The sequence below is a fragment of the Struthio camelus genome, chromosome W (genome assembly GCF_040807025.1).
Source record: "Struthio camelus isolate bStrCam1 chromosome W, bStrCam1.hap1, whole genome shotgun sequence".
NCBI classification, from domain to species: domain Eukaryota; kingdom Metazoa; phylum Chordata; class Aves; order Struthioniformes; family Struthionidae; genus Struthio; species Struthio camelus.
Window position 1 is genome coordinate 48,441,548 of NC_090981.1, and position 23,330 is coordinate 48,464,877.

The 23,330-nt window shown below is 37.4% G+C and overlaps 1 protein-coding gene across 1 annotated transcript in view; it reads right to left on the reverse strand.

The window, feature by feature from the left end:
• Nucleotides 1-23,330, reverse strand: part of LOC104146863 (ras-related protein Rab-3C) — a 137,273-nt gene that overhangs the window by 109,148 nt on the left and 4,795 nt on the right. Inside the window, exon 2 of the mRNA XM_068925633.1 lies at nucleotides 18,797-19,024. Coding sequence (XP_068781734.1) covers nucleotides 18,797-19,024 — 228 coding nt within the window. The remainder of the gene's footprint in view (nucleotides 1-18,796; nucleotides 19,025-23,330) is intronic.

Below are 23,330 nucleotides of genomic sequence, written 5' to 3' on the forward strand. Positions count from 1 at the left end.
AGAAGAAACGAACATATAAATTCAGCTAAAACATAACACTGAGATTTCAGAGATCATCAGTAGATGGGATCTTAATATAAAAGAGCTTTCCCCACTTCTGAAGTTCCTTTTGTATTTTTTGCCTTCATAGTGTAGAAAGTTTTCGCAAGGTTAATCATTCCTCATAATTTTTCTCCATGCAAACTCAATTCTGTGTAGAACATGCTAAGTAGGAACCATAGCTGATTACAGGTAGCCCTCTATGTAATTAATGAAAGTCTCTAAGTGGTTGTACTGTAATAATATTTCCAGGTCCTCTCCCATAATTAACTACATGTGTGCAGGCACATGGGTACAGAATGTGATTTGAAAACAGGCAGCTGTCACGAGGAATTATTACTAGGTAGAAATGCATTTAGCCATGACTCAAATGAGATAAGCTGATGGCAAAATTTGAAGCTGAAGGATTGCAGATACAGAACTCTAAGAAATATGTAACGTGGAACTGGTCTTCCAGTCTTTATTTGCCCGAGTAACCTCTTCATTTGCAATAGTCTAATTCATGTGACTGGGGATCACTCACATAAAGGCTACAGAACTGAGACCTAAGACTAAAAATTAGGATTTTCTGTTACATGTGCTGGAAGTTCCTGTAGGAGCAAGGAAGGAAGCAGGAGGAAATAAAAAGACAAAGAACACAGTTTCTCTTGAACAGATACTCATAGATGGTAGAGGTAAGTATGCTACTTTCATGCAAGCAAGCAGGTTATTGGCATGGAGGCCAAAACACAAAAATGAGTTACAACTTTCCCCTTTGAAAAGTCCCTGAAATTATTTTGAAAAGACACAGCAAAGCATAGATTTGTGCCAAGGCCTATTAAAGACTGGAAAAGAGAAACTCTAAATGATTGGTATCACATGCAGCTCATTTACTTCAGACATATGCTGCAAAATCCTGGCTTGCATTCAAGAGAAATGCCTGGCTTTTAGGGAAAAATTCTATTTAAGATTTCTAATGCAGAAGAATATAAGGGACAATTGAATTACAGCCCAGATAATTAACAGTGAAAAGAATGGCAGCAGGCATTGCACACTGTTCTCTGACAAATATAAACAACAAATCAGAAAGAAAATGGATTGGTGAGCAGAACTTACCGCTGTGAGAATTAATTACATATATTTTTTGTAAGCTATGGTTATGGAGGACAGATCTCTGCTCACTTATACAGATAATAGTAGAAGACTAGGAAACTCTTGCCAGTTCTCTTTAAAGTTGATCTGCTATTGCTTCACGATTCCTTAGGCTGCGTGGCCTATGTACCATTGGAAAACTCTGTGTGATCCTTTTCCAAACATCATAACATACCCATTTGCAGAAGAGGCTGGCAGAAAAAGACATATTTTAGAAGCTGTTTTAAAAAGTGTCATTAAGAAAAAAAGGCTCAAGAAATCATATAACCTCCTTAGCAAGTTTTTTATGAGGCACTATACCACTGAAGGTAAGAAAAGTAGTTTTTGCTTATGAAAGATTTGCTCAGAAATGCTTGATAAAATAGCAAACTAAGGAAATGCAGCCTCTTTCCTCATTAATATTTATTGACATAGTTGATGGGAAGCATCCATCACAGACAACACCAATGGAGATGATTAGCAGTGTACTAATCATCTCAAATTTGTCTGCTTGCAACAGGTATTACGAGCGACCCTTTAAGGACTGTGGAAAACATGATCTCAATCCAAAATGAATTTTACAAGTCCCTTTCTCAATTCTCTGCCTTTTTGGAAAAATATACCATCAACAAAATATTCTATACTATAAATAAAGAGACTTTCTAGAACTTTATGGACCCTGCCACAAAGATTTTTGAAGCTTGATCCACTGTTACAATAAAATTCAGTCAATCACTGGGTCTCTCTCAAGGCCTTAGACCAAAACAGAAAGGTAACTTTTTCCCATAAAATAGATAACAGCCTCTATCCATATATACTGTGGGATGAGGAAATGTTTTATTGCTTTGCTTAAAAATACTGCCTTTATGGCCACTCTTTTTCCCTCTTCCTCAAAAATTTAGCAAAGCTGGTATAATTATGTCTTTGGTCTCCAAACTTTCCCAGCTAGCAAGTATTAGTACTGATCTCTAGTCCCCTTCTGCAAAATCCTTTTCTTCATCAGAGTGAAATTCAGAATGAGAACATAGGCACCCGATTCTAACAAAAAAAATGCCTTAACATTATTAACAACTGGCATCATCTCAAAGTTGGCATCCAACTAAAAAAGGCTTCTGCATGCATAATACTTTTTCATCAGCTAGTGTCTGCCTCCTTAATATCATTTAAACCATTCACAACCTGCCCAAACTGGTCTGATGGTCATTAATTTACATTTTTTTGCAAACATTATGAAAAATTATGACAAAAACAAGAGCAATCTCTCGTCCACTGACTCCTCTTACTGTCAAAGGTTTCTCTTTGTTTTGCAGTTGCTAAGGGTAGGATTCAGCCTTCTAAAATATAAGCATCTAGTTTGCTGTAACCCAGGCTCACTACACAGTCAGTTTAGGAGAACAGACTACTATCCAAAAGGGATATTTTCAGGGGGAATTTTTATTTTAGACATGTATTTTAGCACACAATGCTACATGGTCCTGAAGATATCTGTCTCTGATCACTAGTTATAGAGCCATCATAAACTACTAGCTTAGAGCAGATACCTAGCTCTTAGCTGACTAAAAGTTAAACTAGATGAAGCCCTGTTTAAGTTCCTGATTCACTTACATCTCCCTCTGTCACTTTTCAATATAAAGACTGGTTCTCCATCTTACTCTTAGCTTAGCTCTTTGACTTTAGTGGGACGAAGCTGATATATATCAACTGACAATGTGCCTGTAAGTACAAAAGTTACTCAAAATTCCAGTAGAGGTAAAAACAGAAGTTGCTATTGTATACTCTCCTGAAGACTTTCTGGTTTGACTACTGGGGAGCAAATATCAGCAGACTTGGAAGTTCTGTATGCAAGCTTATTGAATTTAGTAATCAGAGTGGAAATCTCATTAGGACCTGCTCAGAAAACATCACTCCATTTAGTTACACAAGAGAGAAGAAAATATCTTCTGGTGTAATAGTCAAAGTTTGACTTTCCTACAACAATATACCTGCTGACAGTCACAGCAATTGATAAAACAGAGATTTTAATATAGCGTTGTGAAACTCATGTGTTTCATTGCAGTGATAAATCTAAAATCTTTCCTAATTCCTTACTTATTTTTAGGAAGTTCTGCTACGTTTTTGTATGAGAGATGCAAATGATGGTATAATTGCTAAGTCAGATTCACAGGTGATTCAATTCTGGATGAAGGGCTGCTAATGAGAGGAATGAAGACCTTGAACGACTAAATTTGTTAAATGTTAAAATTATTTATTACCTCCTTAGCCTATGCAAAGCCAGACTCCAAAATCCCTTCCAGAAACAGAGAACACAACCTATTAATCTACAAAATGCTAAAAGTCTGGCAGCGCTGGAGATATAATTTGGGTTACCAAGAGGATGAATCATAGCAATTCAGCATCAGCTCTTTCAGACTTGGAAGAGGTTTGCCATATAGGAGGATCTGTTCTGTTCTGAAAAGTGATCTGTGATTAAAAAAAAGAAAACTATGAAATAGTCAACTACATTTAAAATCCTTGTTCAGATACCACTGACCAAATCCACAAGGATGCCAGAAAAAAAAAAAAATCCTGTATTAGCTAGGTTTGGAGCTATATCTAATGAGACAAATCAATGGAAGTTATACCTAATGGACATTTTATGTAAGTGGTCCTACCCATTTTTTTTAATTGCTAGGACAAAAGAGACTTCCAGTATTTATATTTTCTTCTACATAGGCCATGTTTATAAATATGCTAAACAAGATATCTTTGTGTAGATGGATTATACCTGTGGATTTAACTATATGCTACCAAAATAAACAGGCCTAGTAAAAGATCAATGCTAATCTTGAAAACTCAAGCTCTCAGAAAAGCCAGATACTCATTCTGGTCTGCTGAAACTCACGCTTTGGTAGAACATTAACACAGGCACCCTTTTGCACAATCAGAGAGAAACAGCTGTAGGAAGTGAATTCTCCTGCCCTGCAGAACTGTGCTATTTCCATTCCTAAGAACTTCAGTACACAGGAGAAAAATCAGATTGTCCTTGCACAAACCGGTGCTTATCTGGAGCATGGCTGTAAATGAGGCAAACCTGCTGAGTACTCTATGTTCTCACTCCACTATATGAAAGCAAATCAGGTAAAAAAAGAAAAAAACAAACTCAAAAGGCTTTAGAACAATATTGACTCTCTTTCTACTATGTGAAAGGTGCTCCTATGTCATTGCTTTGTGTTTGAAACTCTTTGTGTGGTTACACTGTGTGCTGGAAACTGCTTTCCACAGCGTTCGGGCTAAGACAAAAGATGTATTAGATGAGAATATGTCCATCAGTGTCAGTAGAGAGAGTCTCTAGCATCTTTCCAGAATAAGGGCTAGATACATCAATTTCTTTACCCAAACCCAGACCAGTCTTCCTTGAAAATCTGTTCCCGCTCCAATAAAGAAGGAGTCCATATTTACTCATTCTTTTATATGCAAGCATAAGGAAAGCCATATAATTCTATTTCACTTCCTAGCTGGCCATGCAAAATGGAAAACACTGAAGAATTAAATCCTAAGGGCTATGCTGTGGTCAGAGTGACTATTTCATAGCATTCGCAAAGCAAGAAGAAAAAGATAAGAGCTTAGGCGAAAACGTCTATTACAAGCCAAGCAGGAGATAGCATCATTCTTACGTTTGCAGATGGAAAATAGGGATTTCTAAATCAGAGTTATTCCGTGTCTTTTTCTGAGACACCTCACCAGAGTTTATTTCTAGCCATACACAGGTTTCATGTCTAACCAACTAATGTAAACTACTACTTTTATTCCCCTGCTCTATTTGCATGTGTGAGAATATATTCTATTTGTCAATTTGCAGTCATTTTGCAGACCACTTCTGGCTGTCCTACAGAACACCACAGGCCCAAACACTGAAATTTAAGAATCACTGCATTGGGAAGAGGCCTGGCATTTCTAAAGGAACTCATAAGGGAATAGACTGTGATTTCAGAGGCTTAAAAAGAAGTACAGAAATTTTACAACTTAGCAAAAGAAAGCTAACAAATAGCCTATCAAGAACTACAAGATAATTAGACCAGCTTCAGCTTCTTAGGTTAGTCTTCCTTCAAGAATGAGAATCAAACAAGGTTATTAACATAAGGTTTCCTGGAATCCTCCCAGTTCCCATCCCTGCATCCTTCACCATGATGAAACAGGAAGACTGTAGTTCTGTCATGCATCAACTCCAACCTCTTCTGGGATTATGTGTTTATTACTATATGACAACTCTTATAAAACCCTGTTGTGAAGGATAGCAAGGTGAAATTCCTATTTTCCTGGATCCTGTTATTTTCAAAGTACTGACTATTAAAGTATAAGTGTTTCAAAGTATTTTTCACCTGTACTTAACAGAGGCCTGAGTATTTAAATGATAGTGACTGAATCTTCTTGCACTTTTCTAACTGGGAAACAGAGTTCCAGAAAAAGCAGGGAAGATTTTCCTCAGAGAAAGCAAGGAACTGATCTGTTTTAAATGTAAATAAAAAGTTATATAAGGCCAGTCCTGCCAGGTTAGACCAAAAGTACATCTAGCCAGTATCCTCCGTGATAGTGTTGATGAGCAACTGCTGAGGGAAAACTATAACAGAAAGGTGGACATATGTGATAGTTCTTTTTAATGTACTCCTGACTTCCAACTATCCTCAGCTCAGTAATTTCATGAGTTGGATGGAGTTTCTATGCCTTTAAGTATGAATATCTCTTTCATTAATTTGCCCAGACTTCTCTTAACTCCTGTAAACTTCTGGCACGCGCAGTGTCCTTTGGCAAGGAGTTCCACAGCTTAACTACATGTATAGAATTGATAGAATCTTTTAAGAAATTCCATGTTTATATAGACTAGCCCTTACAACGCATCAGGAAACTTATTCCTGCTCCTGACTAAGCGGACTTAGCCTTTCAAATAAGGCAAGAAGAGTTCATGATTTTAGCTCTAAATATAATGGGTTTAATCTCCAGAGCTGATGTCCAATTAAGGGTGTTACATACAAATGTCATCTTCTATCATTGTTTCTTCCATTAACTTTTAAGACTCCTGTTTCTGTGTGATCATAATGGCATTCATTATCTTCAGCGTGAAGGCATTTCTCCCGGACTGTCTGACTTTTCTGTAATGTCTTTTTATCCTTGAGGCTGTTAATTACTCTCTTGCTTCAGGTCTGACATTAATTTTCACAGGATTCCTCATATATACTTCAATCACATCACTCTTCTCTTTTCCACTCTAATTAGCACAATGCTGTTTTCCCCAGCCTTTCCATTTAAAGCAACTACAACCCCCTTTCCCATTATGCTAGCCTTTTAATGTCTGTCTCCCGTTTTAGAAGTTATACTCCCTGTAACATGGCAGACGTGTTTACACTCAGCTGCTGTCCAGCGAGTTTCTTTGTCTGCCAGACTGATCATATCCAATGACCAAATTGATTTCCTGTTGATAGGCCTGGAGTCACACTTCTCTTACCACTCTCTGAACTTGCCACCAGCTCTCTCTTATGGGAGGCAGCCAGCTAATTACGCCATTACACCCCTCTATTTCATTAAACTGCCTGAAGAAGAGTGCTGCGAATAAAGCATTCTTAGCACCTGCATGGACGGACTTCACAAAAGGAACCTGGCCTAAAGAAGTGCAGATGGCTCACAAATGTGAAGTAAGACAAATACTTGAATCTCACATACCATAAGTAAGACCACTGCCATATTTAAAATATCATGCAAGCATTAGTTTCCACTGTATGTTTGGAGAGGGAGCAACTGGAAGCATCTGGAACAGTGCATGTGCCGTTTGTCAGCTCATCTCCTTGTTTTCTAAGGCAATCCATGTTCAGTGTCCACTTCTCTAAAAGCCTCTGTCTTTTATACAGCCCATCAATGCATACACTGCTCATTTGTTACAGACTTCTTCCTACAGCACATTGATGTCATGTAAATAATAGGCTTGCCTACACTTTTTTTCTATCCACACTTTCACAGTGGAGAATTAGTTTTTTGACAAAATGAAGTATTTTTTTGAAAAAAATTACTTAGTTTTTTGACAAAGGACTACTCTCTACCTTTGTTTTTTAGAGTAAAAAAGCCATGCTTTTAATTCCATTCTACTTCCTTCTGTTCCCCTACTAACTACAGTAGTGCTTTTCTGCACGTATTTCTACTTGAGTTCCTCTTGCCATATGAAGTATCTCCAGTGCACTGGATAACGGTATAGTTCTGTTTCCTCTGGAAGTACTTTGCCAGGCACATGCAAGGACCATATCAACTATTTTTCATTGGGCATCAGAAGGATCGTTCACAGTCATCCTTCCTCTTCTTTGTGCACCCAGATTGTGCCTTTCTTCAGTGGTTGCTAACTGAATAACTTCTTTCTTATGAATTAATTTATTATTATTGTTCCCAAAGTGCACAATTTGGAATTGTTAAATTAAATGCCATTTTTATTATGCCACTATTGAAAGTCATTATATTTTTTTATGCATGATATTCTGTTCCTTTTCCATACTGGTAATATTTCCCAACTTCCTCTCATTAACAAATGTTATTAGCATGTGCCTACTGACTATTAAAATCACTGATGGCTTGAGTCCTAAAACCTCTCCACAACCAGTGGAGACCAGCCAGTTCCTTATCGAACTTCATTTTCATTACTAAATTCCATCTTTTCCAGGAAATTTCTTTGTTTCCTTTTGTGGATACAGTTAAAGAACCTTTCATTTGCATTCAGCCGACTGTGATGCTTCCGCATTTCACTCTCCGGTACTTCACAGTTAGTGCAGGTGAAGCCATCTCAGACATCTGCACACTTAATGTGTGATCATATCCACTAAAATCTAGGAACTTTAATCTCATAGCAGGAGCGGCATTCATGCCACAAGTCATTGTATAAGGAAGACATGCAGAGATTGCTCTGAAGAAACTACAGTTCAAATAAATTGCACTTATTGCTGTTAAAACATCTCTTATAATGACTAGAACATGAACATCCTTTAGAGAGGCCAGAAATAAGTAGTCCCAGAAGGCTCTTCACAAATCTGCAGGAAATATGAGCTGTAATTACAGATGAATATAGAATTATAAAATATGACACTTCCAGGGTTATCTAGCTCAGCTCATCCTAGAATGACTCATTAAGCTGAAAAAATGTAGGCTTTGTGAGCCAGTGTGACAGACCAAGCCATCTAGGGAAGGAAAACCTGAAACTTCTGCAAGATGTTACTTCATATTCCTTTCTGCAAGATTAGCTTCATTTCCAAATAAAATAAACCAGAGTCAATAGTATCCAATCTATAAGGGCCAAAAATGTCTACCAAATCTTATTTTCACTCTCAGAAAAGAGCAACTGATTTCCTATGACAGACCTAAATTTTCTTTTTTATAGATATACCTAAATAATAAACTGATGGGCATGAAAGTAATAACTCCTCACACCTAGATACTGTCCTCATTTTAGAGTAAACTAGTTTATTAAATTAAACCCTCAGCGATTCCTATCTGAGTTGCTGACTGAGTTCACCGAGATAGAATTGTCTGTATTCCTCAAAGTGTGATTAATGAATAAATAAATCCATAACAGTTAAACTGTAGAAAGAATTTGTTTACAGGCACTGAGTAATAAACCAGTCTTATGTTAAGCCAGAAAACAGCTAGATGGTTACAGAAGAACAACATATTTATTCAGAATACACTGAAGAAGACTAGCCCTCAACTACACTGAAAAGAAATAAAAGCAGAAAAAGCAGTTTCTCTACTAAAAACAAATGCAATCAACATCCTATTTGATTTTTCTTATCTGACCATTGGGGGAAAGAACAACGTAATGCAGATCCATGTCCTCCAGGGATGGTGCTTTGCTTGATTTCATCATTTCACATGTAAAAGCTGGGTGCATTGTCCAAAATGCGTTAACTACTACAAGCATCATGCTGAAATGGCACAGAGCCCCTTATGGCTCTGGCTTCTTATGACATGCACTTAAGCTTACTTCCAGAACAGTAATGCAAATTAAGACAGTGTCAAATAAAAATGGGGTGCTTTTATGAGACCCCCATCCTTCCCTCAGTCACTTGTGTCCCTCTCAACCCAGCATAATTTCAGAATGACTGCAAGCTGTTCTAACAGCATAGGGAAACAGCTTGCACTGAGCAGCAGGAGGAGGTAAAAGTGAGCTTTAAATACTGTTTCTACTCTCCTTTCTCTGTGGTATTTACATTATGGCTCCCATTCCAGGCTCTGGTCCTCTGATTTCAAAACAATAACTGCACAGTAAGAGTGCAACATTTTGCTATAATCTACAACCCAAATCTTATTAATATGCAGTGAATTGCCTGTATGGTCTTGCCTTTTCTCTGCAGATTCACTGTAGCTGTACAAATGTCTTAAATGTGGCATTAAAATAGTTCACAGAAGCTGGCAGCACAGCTGACCTCACTTTAAGGAATGCTTCAACATAAATCTCATTTTAGAAATAGACTTAGTCTTCCTTCTTAAAATGATAGCCTTAATAAGTCTAACTTACATCTCACAATTTAGAATATACTATCGGATATCTCAGCATTTTATTCAGCCTGAACAATTAAAATAGCTTCTTTGTTTTTCAATGCTAGCCCAAGGTTATTGCTCTTGCTTCAGTCAAGTCTTTCCATTCTCTTTTTCCTTCCAATCCTGTCTCCACTTCAAGAAAAATCAAAGATCTTTCTACTCACATAAATATGCATTAATGATAGGCTTTTGCATCTTCCCTTCCTCATTATCAGTTTTTAAGGAGCCTGTATAGCATCTATATTATACTTGCCCACATGTAAGTGCTGGTTCAGGACAGTCCTTCCACTGGTATAAGGCTCCCTAGACAGGAAAAGCTGTGGACTTGCAGATTGTGAGAGGGATGGCAAAGGCAGCTGAAAAAATATTGGACCAGAACTGCCTGGTCACAGGTTAGGGAGAGCTGCAGTCACTTCAGGCCTGCATAGTGGTAGACTGATGATTTGTTGGCCTATGTGAAGGCTGGATGAGTTTCCCAGGAGTCCTATGAAGGAATCTGCCTAAGATACGCTATAGCAAAGTGTTCTAGGCAGTGTCTTAAACTAGCTGAGTTTCCCTTGAAGAATCCCTGTGGACATTTCAACTTAAACAGCACAATGAGCCTTATTTAGGATTCTAATTATGCTAAATGCCACCTTTTCTTTCCAATTAATCTTTGCCTTTGAATACAGATGTATCCTGTTACCAATAACAGGAGCCTTTGTCAGAGAATAGTTAAGGTCCAGCTGCGATATATACATATAAATAAATAAATATATGTATACATAAAAAACACTAAGCTGGTTATGGGAGCCTGAATTATAGGCAGCAAGCAGAGTTATACAGCAAAAATTGTTAAAGTAGACAATGGGAGGGTTTTGCTAAATCACAGAATTGTACTGGATCAGATCACAGTGCCAACATCACGACAGTGGCCGAAACCCATTGCCTAGGAAGGAATATAAGAATAAGGCTAGCATATTTTCTGTTCCAGACGTTCTCCCAACACTTGTGGCTCAAGGATTTTGACATAGATAATATTAAGCACGTAGCTCAAAAAACAATTTTAAAACTAAAAGAATCAGTGGGATAAAATATGTTAAGATTGTGCAGAAGTGTTTGCAATATGAGGATTTCAGTTAAATGCAGTAGTTAGGAGAAGCAAGGTGGATATAGGTTAATTAGAAACCAGTCTAAGACTGCTGAACTCATTTCACATAGATCAACGAAACATCCATCAGACAAAAACTGCTATTGATCAATCCTGACGTGGATTTAAATTGTAAGCCTGGAGCTGAGAGACTCTGTGTATGGTTACCATTTCCAGAACCATATAACTCCTCAGCAGCCCAATTTTAATTGCAAAACAGAAAAACAGATGGTCCAGCTCAAAGACAATCAGAAGTCCCAGTATGCATTTACCTAAGTAGGATTCACAGACTAGAAATAGAAGTAGCAGGAGGAGAAGAAGCTGAAAAGAAACATGAAAATAGCCATACTGTTTACAGCTAAGCATAAACACTAACATTATGTCTTCTTGCAGCATTCAGGCAATTAAGCGGCTTTATATGTCTTGACATGTTACATACCCTATCAGTTCTGTCAGAAGATAAGACTATGTTTTTTAATCCTTCAGTAGAAGCTGAGGCTGTGATAGCAAAAACATTAAGGAAATTTAAAAATCTCAGTGAAACGGCACTTTCAACAGTGAAAGCCAGTATGACTGATGTGCTAGGACATCTTTTTTTGAGTTGGGTTTACGCAGATGTTTGAGACCCTCAGTAGGTGTTTTTTATTATAATACCAAAATGTTATGTCACATAGATATTTGAATAACCAGTGGTACTTTTTAAATTCAAACATATCACCTGTATGTCCTTTAGAAGTACCATCTCCGGCCAACCTAGCCAGCCTCTCACAAAGCTCACAGCATGTGCTGTTTTCACTGAAGTCCATGAGAACTGAACAGGCTTTTACTTTGCTGAGGTCTTCCTTGGCACTGCAGACTAGGCCCTGGCTCTATATAAGAAATTCGTCACAAGGAGTGGATTTTTTTTTTTTTACAAGTGATACATCTATATTTTACACCCAGAATAGGTCCCAAGGAAGCACTTCTTGCAGAAAGTTCTACACAGTTCAGTTTTGTCTTTCCCAGTAAAGGACTTCAAAGTCACATCTGTAACCCCTTGTCCAGCGTGATTTGCAAGGAACCAAGATAAGGCACCACATTTAGTATCTTTAACTGTTTCTGAATTTTTATTTGGTTAAGAGTGCGCGCTCTCACAAATTCTTGGTCCCATTCTCACTCAGACACTTAGGTGCTTTCTCTCACATACGTCAGGGTATAAACAATTCCAGTCAAACTTCAAACAGCAGCACACATTATCTTTTCAATGTCTGCTTTTATCTGCTTCTGCTGTGATGCTTATAAACTAGCAGGATCTGCTAGAGTTCTAGAGAAATCGCAAGCTGTCTTGCTTGTTTTTCAGGTAAGTGATTGTTCTTTTTCTTATAAATATCTTCCTCAGCCATTTTCCTGTCCCACCTGTTTGTTCCCACTAGACTGGCTGACAGTGAGCTATTTGGCCACTTTTTGGCTATTTACCTAAAACAATTAAAACCTGAGCTGACTTGGATCCATAGGTGCAACTCTAACATAAATAGAAGCACAGGGACAAGAAACAAAATACAGAATAAGCAGAGCACAGAAAATCAAACACTAAGAATCATTGAATTAATGTAAACACAAGATTTTTGGAGGTAACTGAGGTACCCAAGCTACATAAGGACGAAGAACTCCTTGGCAGTTCTCTGACTGAGATCTGAACGCAATAGTTCTAGCCGTACTGTAAGGGGCTTTCCTTCACTATGCAAATCCTTAGCATTAGATGCTTTAAGTAAGTTACAAACAAAGGACAAAAAATAGTAATAGAAAAATAATGATTAATGAATACCAATATTTCTGAGAAATAAAGCATACCAAATATGACTTATGCATAAATGAAATAGCTCTAGATAAAGATTTAAGAAGCACTGCATGAAAAAAGGATTCGATCCCAAAAGTTCTAGGTAAATATTTTTCATGGGTCTTCAAGAATATGTAGAGTGCTTTAGGAGAGAAATAATAAACTAAGGAGGGGTGGGGGAATATTTTAGGCTAACAATGTGACAGATCACAGCTCAGATAGCGTGCCCCTGCTGAAGGGCAGCTTAAACTGTGACAAAAGCTGCCCAGAATTACATCTTTTTTCAGCTAACAGGGGAGGTCCAGAAAGAGTTTGTCTTCTGACCATCACACCCACTCTCCTCATTACCTACCTTTGCTCAGGAATGGTTCATTTGAAGCTTTCTGACAGAAAGTCAATTGTTAACACTTTGCAGCACTTATCACCACAGACAGGTCAGCTGACTTGAGATGCTGCCCTTTCAGGCTACACCTGTAACAGCAGAATAAATTGTGCCAGGGGGCATTTCTGGGCTATGGAAGTTTCTATACCTTGAAGCTATCAGCATGATTTCTGGCATGGTTTTGACCCGAACTTACTAGCACTCTGCCAGACAACTCCCGGGCAAGGTTCAGAAGTCAGCACAGGCCAGACAGAGACCATACCCAATACAAAGTCTCGCCATCCTGTTTCAGAGACTGAAAGAGTTTAGATGCATGGACACAAGCTATTCTATGCCAGCTGAAGTCAGTGGCAACAGACAATCTGGGTATCTTTAATTTACTAGTACAGATGGATCCAGAGAAATCTTAATTCCCTGCAGTTTTCAGCCTTCTCTACTGCTATCTTCAAATCACTTGCTGCCTGGTATATTTCTGGATACGCATTTGATTTTCATGCTGAGATGAGGAAATTAAATTTTCAATATTAGATTTACTATTCTCATCTAAAAAGCCTGCCTATACTAAGCAGCAACATATACACTTTCACTAGCACCTGGGAAAGAAATCATAAAATAATAAACTTTGATGAGGCTATCATATCAGTTAAAAATACTCAGGTGAGTCAGATGACACAAAATGAGTCCCTAAAACGATGAAACATTTCCAATATATTATACATTACCACCCTCTCCTTCACTCTGCTCTCAACTCTGTAACAGATTTTTTTGTTGCTTCAGATTTCACCGCCTTTCTTCTTAACCAGCATATGCAGTCATTATGGTACTGATAGTCACTGTTACAGGATATTTCTGGAATATTGCACTTCCTCCACACTCAAGACTTACTGTAGGATTCCCCTTAAAGACGTCAATATCAAGGCAATTTTCATTCACACAATTGCTCCCGTAGACCCCTCTGAGACAAAAAATTTGTTCTCATTCTGAGAAATTTATTCTCATTTTAACTCTTTTTTTTACTGCTAATGCAGTGTTAGGGGCCTTGTCAAGTAAAGAACCAGGTGCCTAATGTTTATTGATTTTTTTGAACAAGTACTACAGTTTTAATTATTGAATGATGAAATTGGATTTCCTCATTCAGCTTATAAAACCTAGTCCTCACCTGATCCCTAAGCCAGAGTGTATGATAGCTTATGGAAAGCACATGATATGAAGACAGCAACGTTTTTGGTATCAGAATGAAACTCTCATACACAACAGTTTCCTTCTGGGAAAGAAGGATCATTGCATCTAATCCATAAAGTCTATGTCTAGTCTCAGGCAAAAGCCATCTAAGCAGCAAAAGGTAATGCAGTGTTCTTATTTGATACTTGCACTCAAATACTGCAGTCAGGTAGAAACTATGCAGATATTGCTGTATAGTGTGATTAGAACATTTTTGTAGGGCAGACAGATCAGAGTGGGAAAACTTGATGCTTGATTCCTTAAACAAAATATATACTGAAATCAATTGGAAATCATTGAGAGTTCTGATCAAGTTAATTTTAAACTGGAGTTAAAGATGTGACATGGAAACACTGTCAATTAAATAAAATCTTTGACCTCTTTTTGTAAATTTGCTTCTGTTTTACAGGAATCGATATCTTCACTTATTTTACTTTTTCTGACTGTAATGATTTATTTTGACAAATCATATCTGTCAAATTTTACTGTTCAGCTTTGCCTGTATTTTCTCTATAAGCTCTTGCTTTCTTTTATTTTCATTAAAGATTCTATAGTGCTTACAAAAATATGGCAAACTTTTATGGTTTCACAGCTGCATTATATGGTGATTGTACTGCTTTGCACAGTGAATACAGTGGTAGATTTATAAGGTTAAATTTAATTTTCTTTTCTGGTTTGTAGCTCTTTGCACTTTTAATCTTTTCTGTTAGAGTGTATTTTTATCAGCATTGGTACTCACCGGCTACTTATTTTTCCATGTTACATAATTTAAAGCTAAATGTTGGAAACTGAAAGACTCTGATAGGCTTCCAGTCCCATCTCTTTAATATTATTAGCTCAAACTAAATGGTGGGAAAATTTACTGCTGTTTATTATTGGACACTGTAGAACATTCAAAAGTCCTTTCATAGACTTTACCCTATGCAGTTATGTGCTGGATACAGACAGAATTTCTTGCCAAAATTTCTCATAGTTTCTGTTGAGAAATCAATATTTTTTTGGTAGAAATATATATTTTTTAAGGATTTCTATCCTTAAAAAGGAATAAAACCCCTATTAATATTCTGTCTTTACACTGTCTGTACTATGGTTGCCACATTTATAACTTGCCTTGAAACAAGCTAGCGGTCCTGTGACAAGGTAATGTGCTACTGCTAGTTCATACAGCGCTTGAACTCTGAACCTCTCTCAGTTCCAGAAAAAAATATTGTGCAAGGAAATTTTTCGATTTAGAAGGAATAAAATAAACCTTACACTGCTCCCAGCAGGTTCTTTCTAACCCTATGAAAAAGCAATAATGATAAGCACTAGAGAAAGGCATATCCTACCAGACTTTAACAATAAAAGAGGATAGTTCAGTTCGGGTCTTTTGAATGTAAGAATAAGGCACCATCACCTTACAGCAAAAAAAAAGCCCTCAAACAAACAAAAAACTTCAGGGCATCCCAGTAAGACAGCACCTACTGCGACCTAATAACCCTTGCTAATTCATCTGTAATAAACACATAGTGATTTTTTTTTAAGACATAATGACTCTGCTTCCTTGAATGCTCATGTGGACTTTCGAACAATGTTATACCATTCACTGGTAAGCATATTAGAATCATATTCAAAGAAAAATCACTGGTCAAAGCTCCAACATACTTCAAGCTGAGCACTAAGTTTCATGCGAAACGGATGTTAAATAGGAAGTTTATATGTCCATCCAAAAAGAAAGCATTGTAACTGAAAACACATTGTGTCTCCAACTAGGGAATCTGATGACTCTAACGGCCTTACTATTTACACGTTTGTGTATCTTACTGTCATGCAAGCATAGCAGAACTGTGGCATTGTGTGTATTTCTTCACTGCAGTACATGGTAAAGTATTTTAGTATTTTGCTCTCATCACTCAGAACACATTTTAAAACTGTATTCAATTTCCAGTTTCTTCTGATTATTCAAACCTATGAGATTTTTCAGAATGCCTTATTTCATATATGCTGAACATCACTTATTACATGATGTCACCAAGTACTTTGTCACAGATTTCAAAGAGTGTTACAGGCTCATAGATGTTTCTAGACAGAATTAACAGCAAATCAAACTCACTCTGATTCATTCAGTTTTATATTTTAGGTAATCTAAACTATCTTTCATAAATGCAGTTTGAAATGGATATTGCGGGAGTATTGTTTATTTTAAAGATGTTTGCATAATCAAAGAAAAGTAATAAAGTATAATATAGAGAGGTGTTACATATACAGATACCGCATATTAGGAATAATACAGCTGTCGATACAGCTTATGTGATGGGGTAATAGTGCTCTATATTTGTTTCAAATTTCACTCACTGGAATAGCTTTCTGGGATACCTAACTGATTTTTTTTAAGGTCTCAGGGGTGCAACATTCAACAGATTTACTCTAGCAAGCATAACTGCAATACAACTTTCCAATGCAGAATACTCCATCTAAAAGCGCAAACAGTAATAGTGAGCTGTTGCAGTTTGAGTTCATTTGGCAATGATAAAGCTTTTTAAGAACTTACATTAAAATTTTAACGGAAACAAATAAGGAAAGGCAGTGCTGGCTGGTGCAAAAAGCTTTAACCTAAAAGTAAGAAGATCTGAAGTCCTGTTCCCAACCCTCTCTATGTCCCGGTAGGTGACTTTAGGAAGGTTCCTGTCATAACCTGATGTGGGATGTGGAAACCTTGTGTTTTTTTCACTCACGTCTGTTGCAAGTTTTTCCAAGTAGGGATTCTCCTGTGCTATCCCTGCAAAACAAAGGTAGCTCATTCTCAAAGCAGAGTCTGTTTCACGTTACTGCTGTGCAAAGAACAAGACAGTGTCTGGTTTGGATAGAACTGGAAGTTTACTCCAGCTAGCAAGAATACAGCTAACACAATATTCTCTCTGTGCCACAGATAACTCCAGGCACATTTAGATTAATGGACTGCTTTGAGTCAGGCACATATTCGTAGTTTGCCATGGAGAAGCATTATGAGAAATATGTTGGTATCAAACTAATCACATTAATATAATGTAGTAAACTAATGCTGCTGCTTTTTCTAGGAGAGACGTGATGAATTAAACACATTTAATGACCAAGTGGCTTCTACAAAGAAGAAAAACTGTGTAAAGTCTGTAATGTGAACACAATTTTATTGCTCCATTATCAAGAGATAATGAGGCAATGTCAGTGTGAATTACCTTGTCATCCCCAACATTACTGTGTTACAGTGAAACTACCATGCTAATGCTGTGAAAGCATGCATGACACACATATACTTAAAATGTAGCACTATATGTTATACTGATATAACTATATGATAAGTAGTAAGACTAAATTTCGAATTTCAGATATCAGGGGGCTGCATCCTACCTAAACAGGCAGGAAGGAGATATAGCCCGATCTGAGCTAATCCACCTTTGGATTTACCTCCCTGATCACAGTCTTGTAAGAAATGGGCTTGCTGGGAAAATGTGCCATACGAAAAACATATTCACTTTATCTGCTGTTCTAAACATGTCAGACGGTCTGGTCAGGTTTAATCCAAGGTTTCCCCAGATTTAATGGCTGTTCATCATTAAACACATCTTTAAACGACTTGTGTTTATGCACATAAAAGGAAAATGTTGGTTACTTGTTAATTTACATCCATTCTAACGAAGCATCTTTCCAGGCTAGAGATTCAAAATTTCTCTCAGAGCAGTGTGGCTGTTACAAATATCCCACAAAGGAAACGTGGCTTAAAATCTTCAAGCACCTCGGCAAAGACCTAAAACTTTAACTCCGGGTCCCACATTGTTAAAGTTTCTTTCATCACCCATTCTTTAACTGAGTATCACAAAGAATTAGGAGGTGTGACCAAGTTTTTGTTTATCCTTGCTTTCTGAGGAAAGTTTGCACAAAAGCACACCTTCTCCCTGGCATCAGGCTTTTCTACGTTTGACATCTTCCTTCCATCTCTGAGGTGTAGGTAAGGGTTTTTGTATACTCTGGCAACACAGCTATTACACTCTCTCTTTCCACTTGTTTGCTTTGTCAGCAGTGGAAGGAAGCGGCTTCAACTGATCAGGATGACAAACATAACTGAAAGAGCAAAAAATTATACCTTCTGTTATGCATCCACTCCCATAGTTCCTAAAATAATTTGTATTTTTTTGTGGGAAGAAATCAGATCCTACCTGGTATTTCAAGACAGTCCTTAATAACGTGTAACCTTTTCAACAGACTGTAAATAGTACAGTTCCTTATACCGAGGTGAACAGCTATCAATATATGTCATCCTGAGGTATTTCTTAACGGAATTTAATTCAGAATATATACTCTGCTGAACCTCAATATTTTAAAAATACTGTCTACACTCTATTATTCAAGATAAAAGAATGATGCAGGAAAGAACTTAACTGCTTTTTCACTACCTATGCCATACAGATTATGATAAAGAATACATACCTAGAGTAGCTTAAAAGCTACTGTATCAAACTGCTGTATACATCAAACTGCTAGATATATCAAACTGCTATAGCTTGCTTAGTTCACAAAATTATTATTTTTGGCTTACCCAGATCTGTAGCTTAATTCTTTTTTCATTTTTGAAAACTGTTTTTACTTTGAAATCGATCCCAACTGTGCTTACAAATGCAGATGTAAAGGAATCATCAGCATAACGGAACAAAAAGGATGTTTTTCCAACACTGCTGTTGCCAATGATGAGCAGTTTGAACATGTAATCAAAGTTCTGGTCAGATGTATCTTTCTGGCCATATCTGGAATCTTGAGCAGATGCCATCTGTAATAAAAAATAAAAAGGAATAATTTATTGTCTCTTGTACTATATAAAACTAGAAACGTTTTTATTTTATTGGAATTTTGGTAACAGATATGAATGAATTCAAGAAGTTCACAGAGGGTTTAAGTCTCTTCATGATTCTTACATCCATGCTAATATTTCCTGTTGCAAAAGAGAATGGCAAAAACTACATCCATAATGAAAGATGTATCAAAGTGTATCAAAGCTAAATGTCATTGGTGACTGGTACCAAAAAACATCTAAACCTCCATGACAATTCTTGAGCATAACATTAAAAAATCGGCTTTCAGAAAGTGTGGTGCATGAGATAGACTCATGCCTTGAAAAAACAGATGGAAACCCTTCTCTTCATGTCTACAAGGGGGAAATAAGAGACTAATGCTGGGCTGTGACATGTGTTTAGCTTTCAGGGTTGCAGAGAGTAACTTGAAAACCTCGCCAAAATTTTACCTGGGCTCAAAAAGCAGATGGTAAAAATAAAGAACTTAGAATTAGCTAGTGTTTCACCTCATACGCGTTTTAAGAAAAATCTCAAGTATCTCGGGAGCCTGGCAGGACTTTTTAATTCTTGGAGTTTGGCAATACATCTGCACACTGATTTCAGACCAAAAACAGACAGCATATCCTAACATAAAGATTTATGGAAAAGTAGCCCAGGTCAAAGCTAAGTTAGACATCTCAGAGTGCATTTCGACTGTCTGAGAGGACAACTGGAGCCGGACCCTGCATAAGGGTGAGGGCTGTATACTAACCCACCTTCTCAGCAGGATTTCAATTACTGCATAAATTTTCTCAGCGAATTCTACTGTCTCATAGTACAAAGAACAGTATGCTAGCTTCTCTGGATATTGAAGGGGCATATGGAAGTGGGGATAAAATGTCTTGAAGGTTACAATAGAAGCAGCAAGCCTTGGTCAGGAAATCCGATGTAAAATTTGTATTTTCTTAACCATGCAGTAGGGAGTGCTTGATTTCAGAATTTCTGTGCATACAGTTACTCTTTAATTTGGTAATAACTAAAGTTCCTGACTAAATGTGGTCTTAGATACTGTAAGTGCTTGCATCCTGAATGTTTACACTTAGGCCTTAATATTTATCCACTTCTTTCACAGACATACTATAAGGAAGTTTTAGAATTAAAAAATAACTATTACCAAGTGTACACATCACTAACCTTTCATCTTTCTGATTTCTTTAGCAAAAGACACAAGGAAATCCCACCCAGCTTCCTGACTCTCCAATGTTGTTTATTATCAGTCTAGTGCTGTTTATACCAGTCTAATTGCAAGAACAAAACAATAAAACAGAGCAGGTAAAAAACTGTGCAGTGGCTGGGGGTTGCCAGTGCACAGCCTGCATGTTTTCGCCAGCAGCCTTTTCTACTTTCCTTCTGGCTTCTTTCTGTAATGGAACAGCTGAAATCAGCAGTCCTTGTTTTCAGTAGGAAGAAGAAGAATCGTCTTCTTTTTTCATTTTATTTCCTAGAAATCCTTCCACGTAAGTTCCTCAACTTGCCTATGGATTAGAAAGAGGAGTTTTAGCTTTCATTTCATTTGCTGACCCCAGTCCTATCTTTGTTACATTTCATCCCTATATACATTAATGCCTACTACTTCAAAAACAGTACGATTGAGTGAATAGAGGAATCTGGAGACCTGGATTTGAAGAACAGTCTCACTAAAACTTGTACCTTTTGTAGCCTTCTTGAGGTAAGGACCTGTTTCCTGTTGAAGCTTTTGAACATAGACTTTTCCCACTAAGAAATTTCAGTGCTTCTCTAAATTAAATTAGGTTAATTGCCCATGCCTTAGTTTCCTTAAAAGTTCCTTAAAAAAAAAAAATTAATAAAAGGCAAAATCTTCACTATGCCTTGAACTTATGGATTCATTACTTACAGTACCATAGGCAGAATTACGGGCAAGCTGAACACAGAATTGCAGCCAATTTTTATTTCTCGGGCTGGAGTACAACCTGTTGCAGGATGCAAAAGGCACAGGAAAGAGCTAATTTCCCTACCTCTCCACTGTGGAACTATAGGAAGTGAGGTATTGCTAATGATTCAAAGTGCTGGGATAGGCTAACTTTTGCCTAGAGACCCAGTATCCCTAGACTAGTGATAGTGAATCTTTCTTGTGTCCAAAATCCAGGTGAATTTTAGAAAAGTACTAGTGTCTGTAGAGTCTGAAGAAACATCAGACTCAGAACTGGTGCTAATGCTTTGACTTTACATCCTAAAATTCATTTTATAGTCGGCACAGAGACAGATTCTTCAGAGTGCAGTTCACATCACCTACATTAGACTCCTGCTCTAAATGATACTCTAGACGGGTCTCTGGTTTTCTGCTGACTGTAGAGGAAATGTAGATGCTTAGTGCTCTTGGGCTTTGTGAATATGCCCACAGTGCTTCTCTTTCTTAAATGCAAGCTGTAGACTTCAAGTGAGTATAGAGCGCACTGTAGCACACTTTCAGATGTATTCATATGTCAGTTCACTCTGCACAGGAGTTGTCTCTACTGTGGAGGCATTTGGCAAAGAAATGTGAAGAAGCTGCTGCTGATGCTATGTTGGCCCTTTGAAAACAGTAGTGGAAAAAATTACAAGGATTGCCATTTCGGTATCTATTATTAAATGCTAAATGCATTGTTAGAAAACCAAATAAACATTTCAGCCTCCCTAATGTTATGATGTTCTGCTTCCAAGAATGCAAAAACCTTATTTTTATTTTGACAAAGTTCTTCTCTTTGTGCTCAAATGATTAATTGGGTATATTAAACACTTACCACTGCTAGCAAAATAAACTGTGTTTTTCCTTCAGGATAACTCTCTCCTTAGTTATTTACTAAAATTAAAGAGAAAATGCACAAGTCTATTTCCATTAGCATGTTGTACACCTGCTTTTTTGCAGGAGTCCCTACTCAGATCCTTTACCTATTAGGATTTTAGCACCAAGGGCAGTCTAAGGCCACTTCCTAGAGGACACACGACAGACCTGAGAGCCCACAGGGAAACCTAAGCTCGAGACAACAATCAGAACATTTATTGTCAGGCGCTATCAGACTCCTGCTCCTTATCCTAATAATGGGGAAAAGGTAGGCCCGCACCTTGAATATGGTCCAGGAATAAAAAAAGATGGCTTTGTATGCTTCCCTACCCTCAGGACATATTTAAAGTCCTTAAATGAAGATTCTTTATCAGCATAGGCAAGTTTAATCACTAAGCAGAGTTCACTATATTAAGTCCAAGTAGTTCTCAAGTCTCATGTTCAGCTGCTCCCTTGCTCCCAAGAGAATGGGGAAAAACAGGGCATGAGCCGAAAACAAATGTCTGAAAAAGCATGTGCTTATAGGCCACCCTCATGATTGTAATGAAACACTTGGCTATGTTACTCTCTTTGGCCTTAGAGGACCTGGTTCTTTGACGGAATTAATTTGAACAGCTTTCTCACTTAAGCAGGGCAGAGTGCCATGACCTCCTTGACTGCACATCACTTCAGTTTGCACTTACATATGCACCCCACTCTGAATGTCTATACAGAATGAATTTCCCCTGGAAAAGAGGGTGTAGAAGGTGAGAAATGATGGGATCAAAAATACCGAGTCTCATTCCTTTGTATCTTTCACAGTTCATTTTCTTTCAAAGATAAAACAACAATTATGTTGTAAAGGAGAAGATGAATAGTAAGCCCAGAAAAAATGTCCTGTTTGTATCTGCAGTAAGGATAGACACTTACTGGCTTCTTCAGCTACAGTAATTTACAGTTATTTCAAAGAGCAGCACTCCCTTTTTATATATAGTGTAGAAATGCATATATTTACGTTGCTTTCTAAGAAGAAACTGACTTTGCTCATCGTTCTGATAAAAAGACAGTTTTCTGCACAGGTAGCTTTTTGTGAGATGATCCTTCTGCTTTTTGTCAATGTCTATTAGTCAAACATATTCAGAGTAATATAGTTTGATAAGGGAAAATAATGGGAAAATTCAATGTCTGTAACTCCTGGGCCTGTATGGAGGATACATCACAACTGAGATGAGTGCCTCTGATGTGCAGATCTAATGTCATCATCAGAGTAGCCAAAATGTTACCAAGATCCTGAAATATATCAACACTCTACTTACTCTATGACAATATGGCCCAATTATGAAGAAAATAATAATTTTAGAGGTAAAGCACTAGACCGATAATGTAGAGACTGGATTTTATTCCTGACATTTTCAGAGGTATGCTATGACTTTCCTTCTCCTTTTCCCTATTTCTTGGACAAGATGCTTAACCTTTCGTACTCT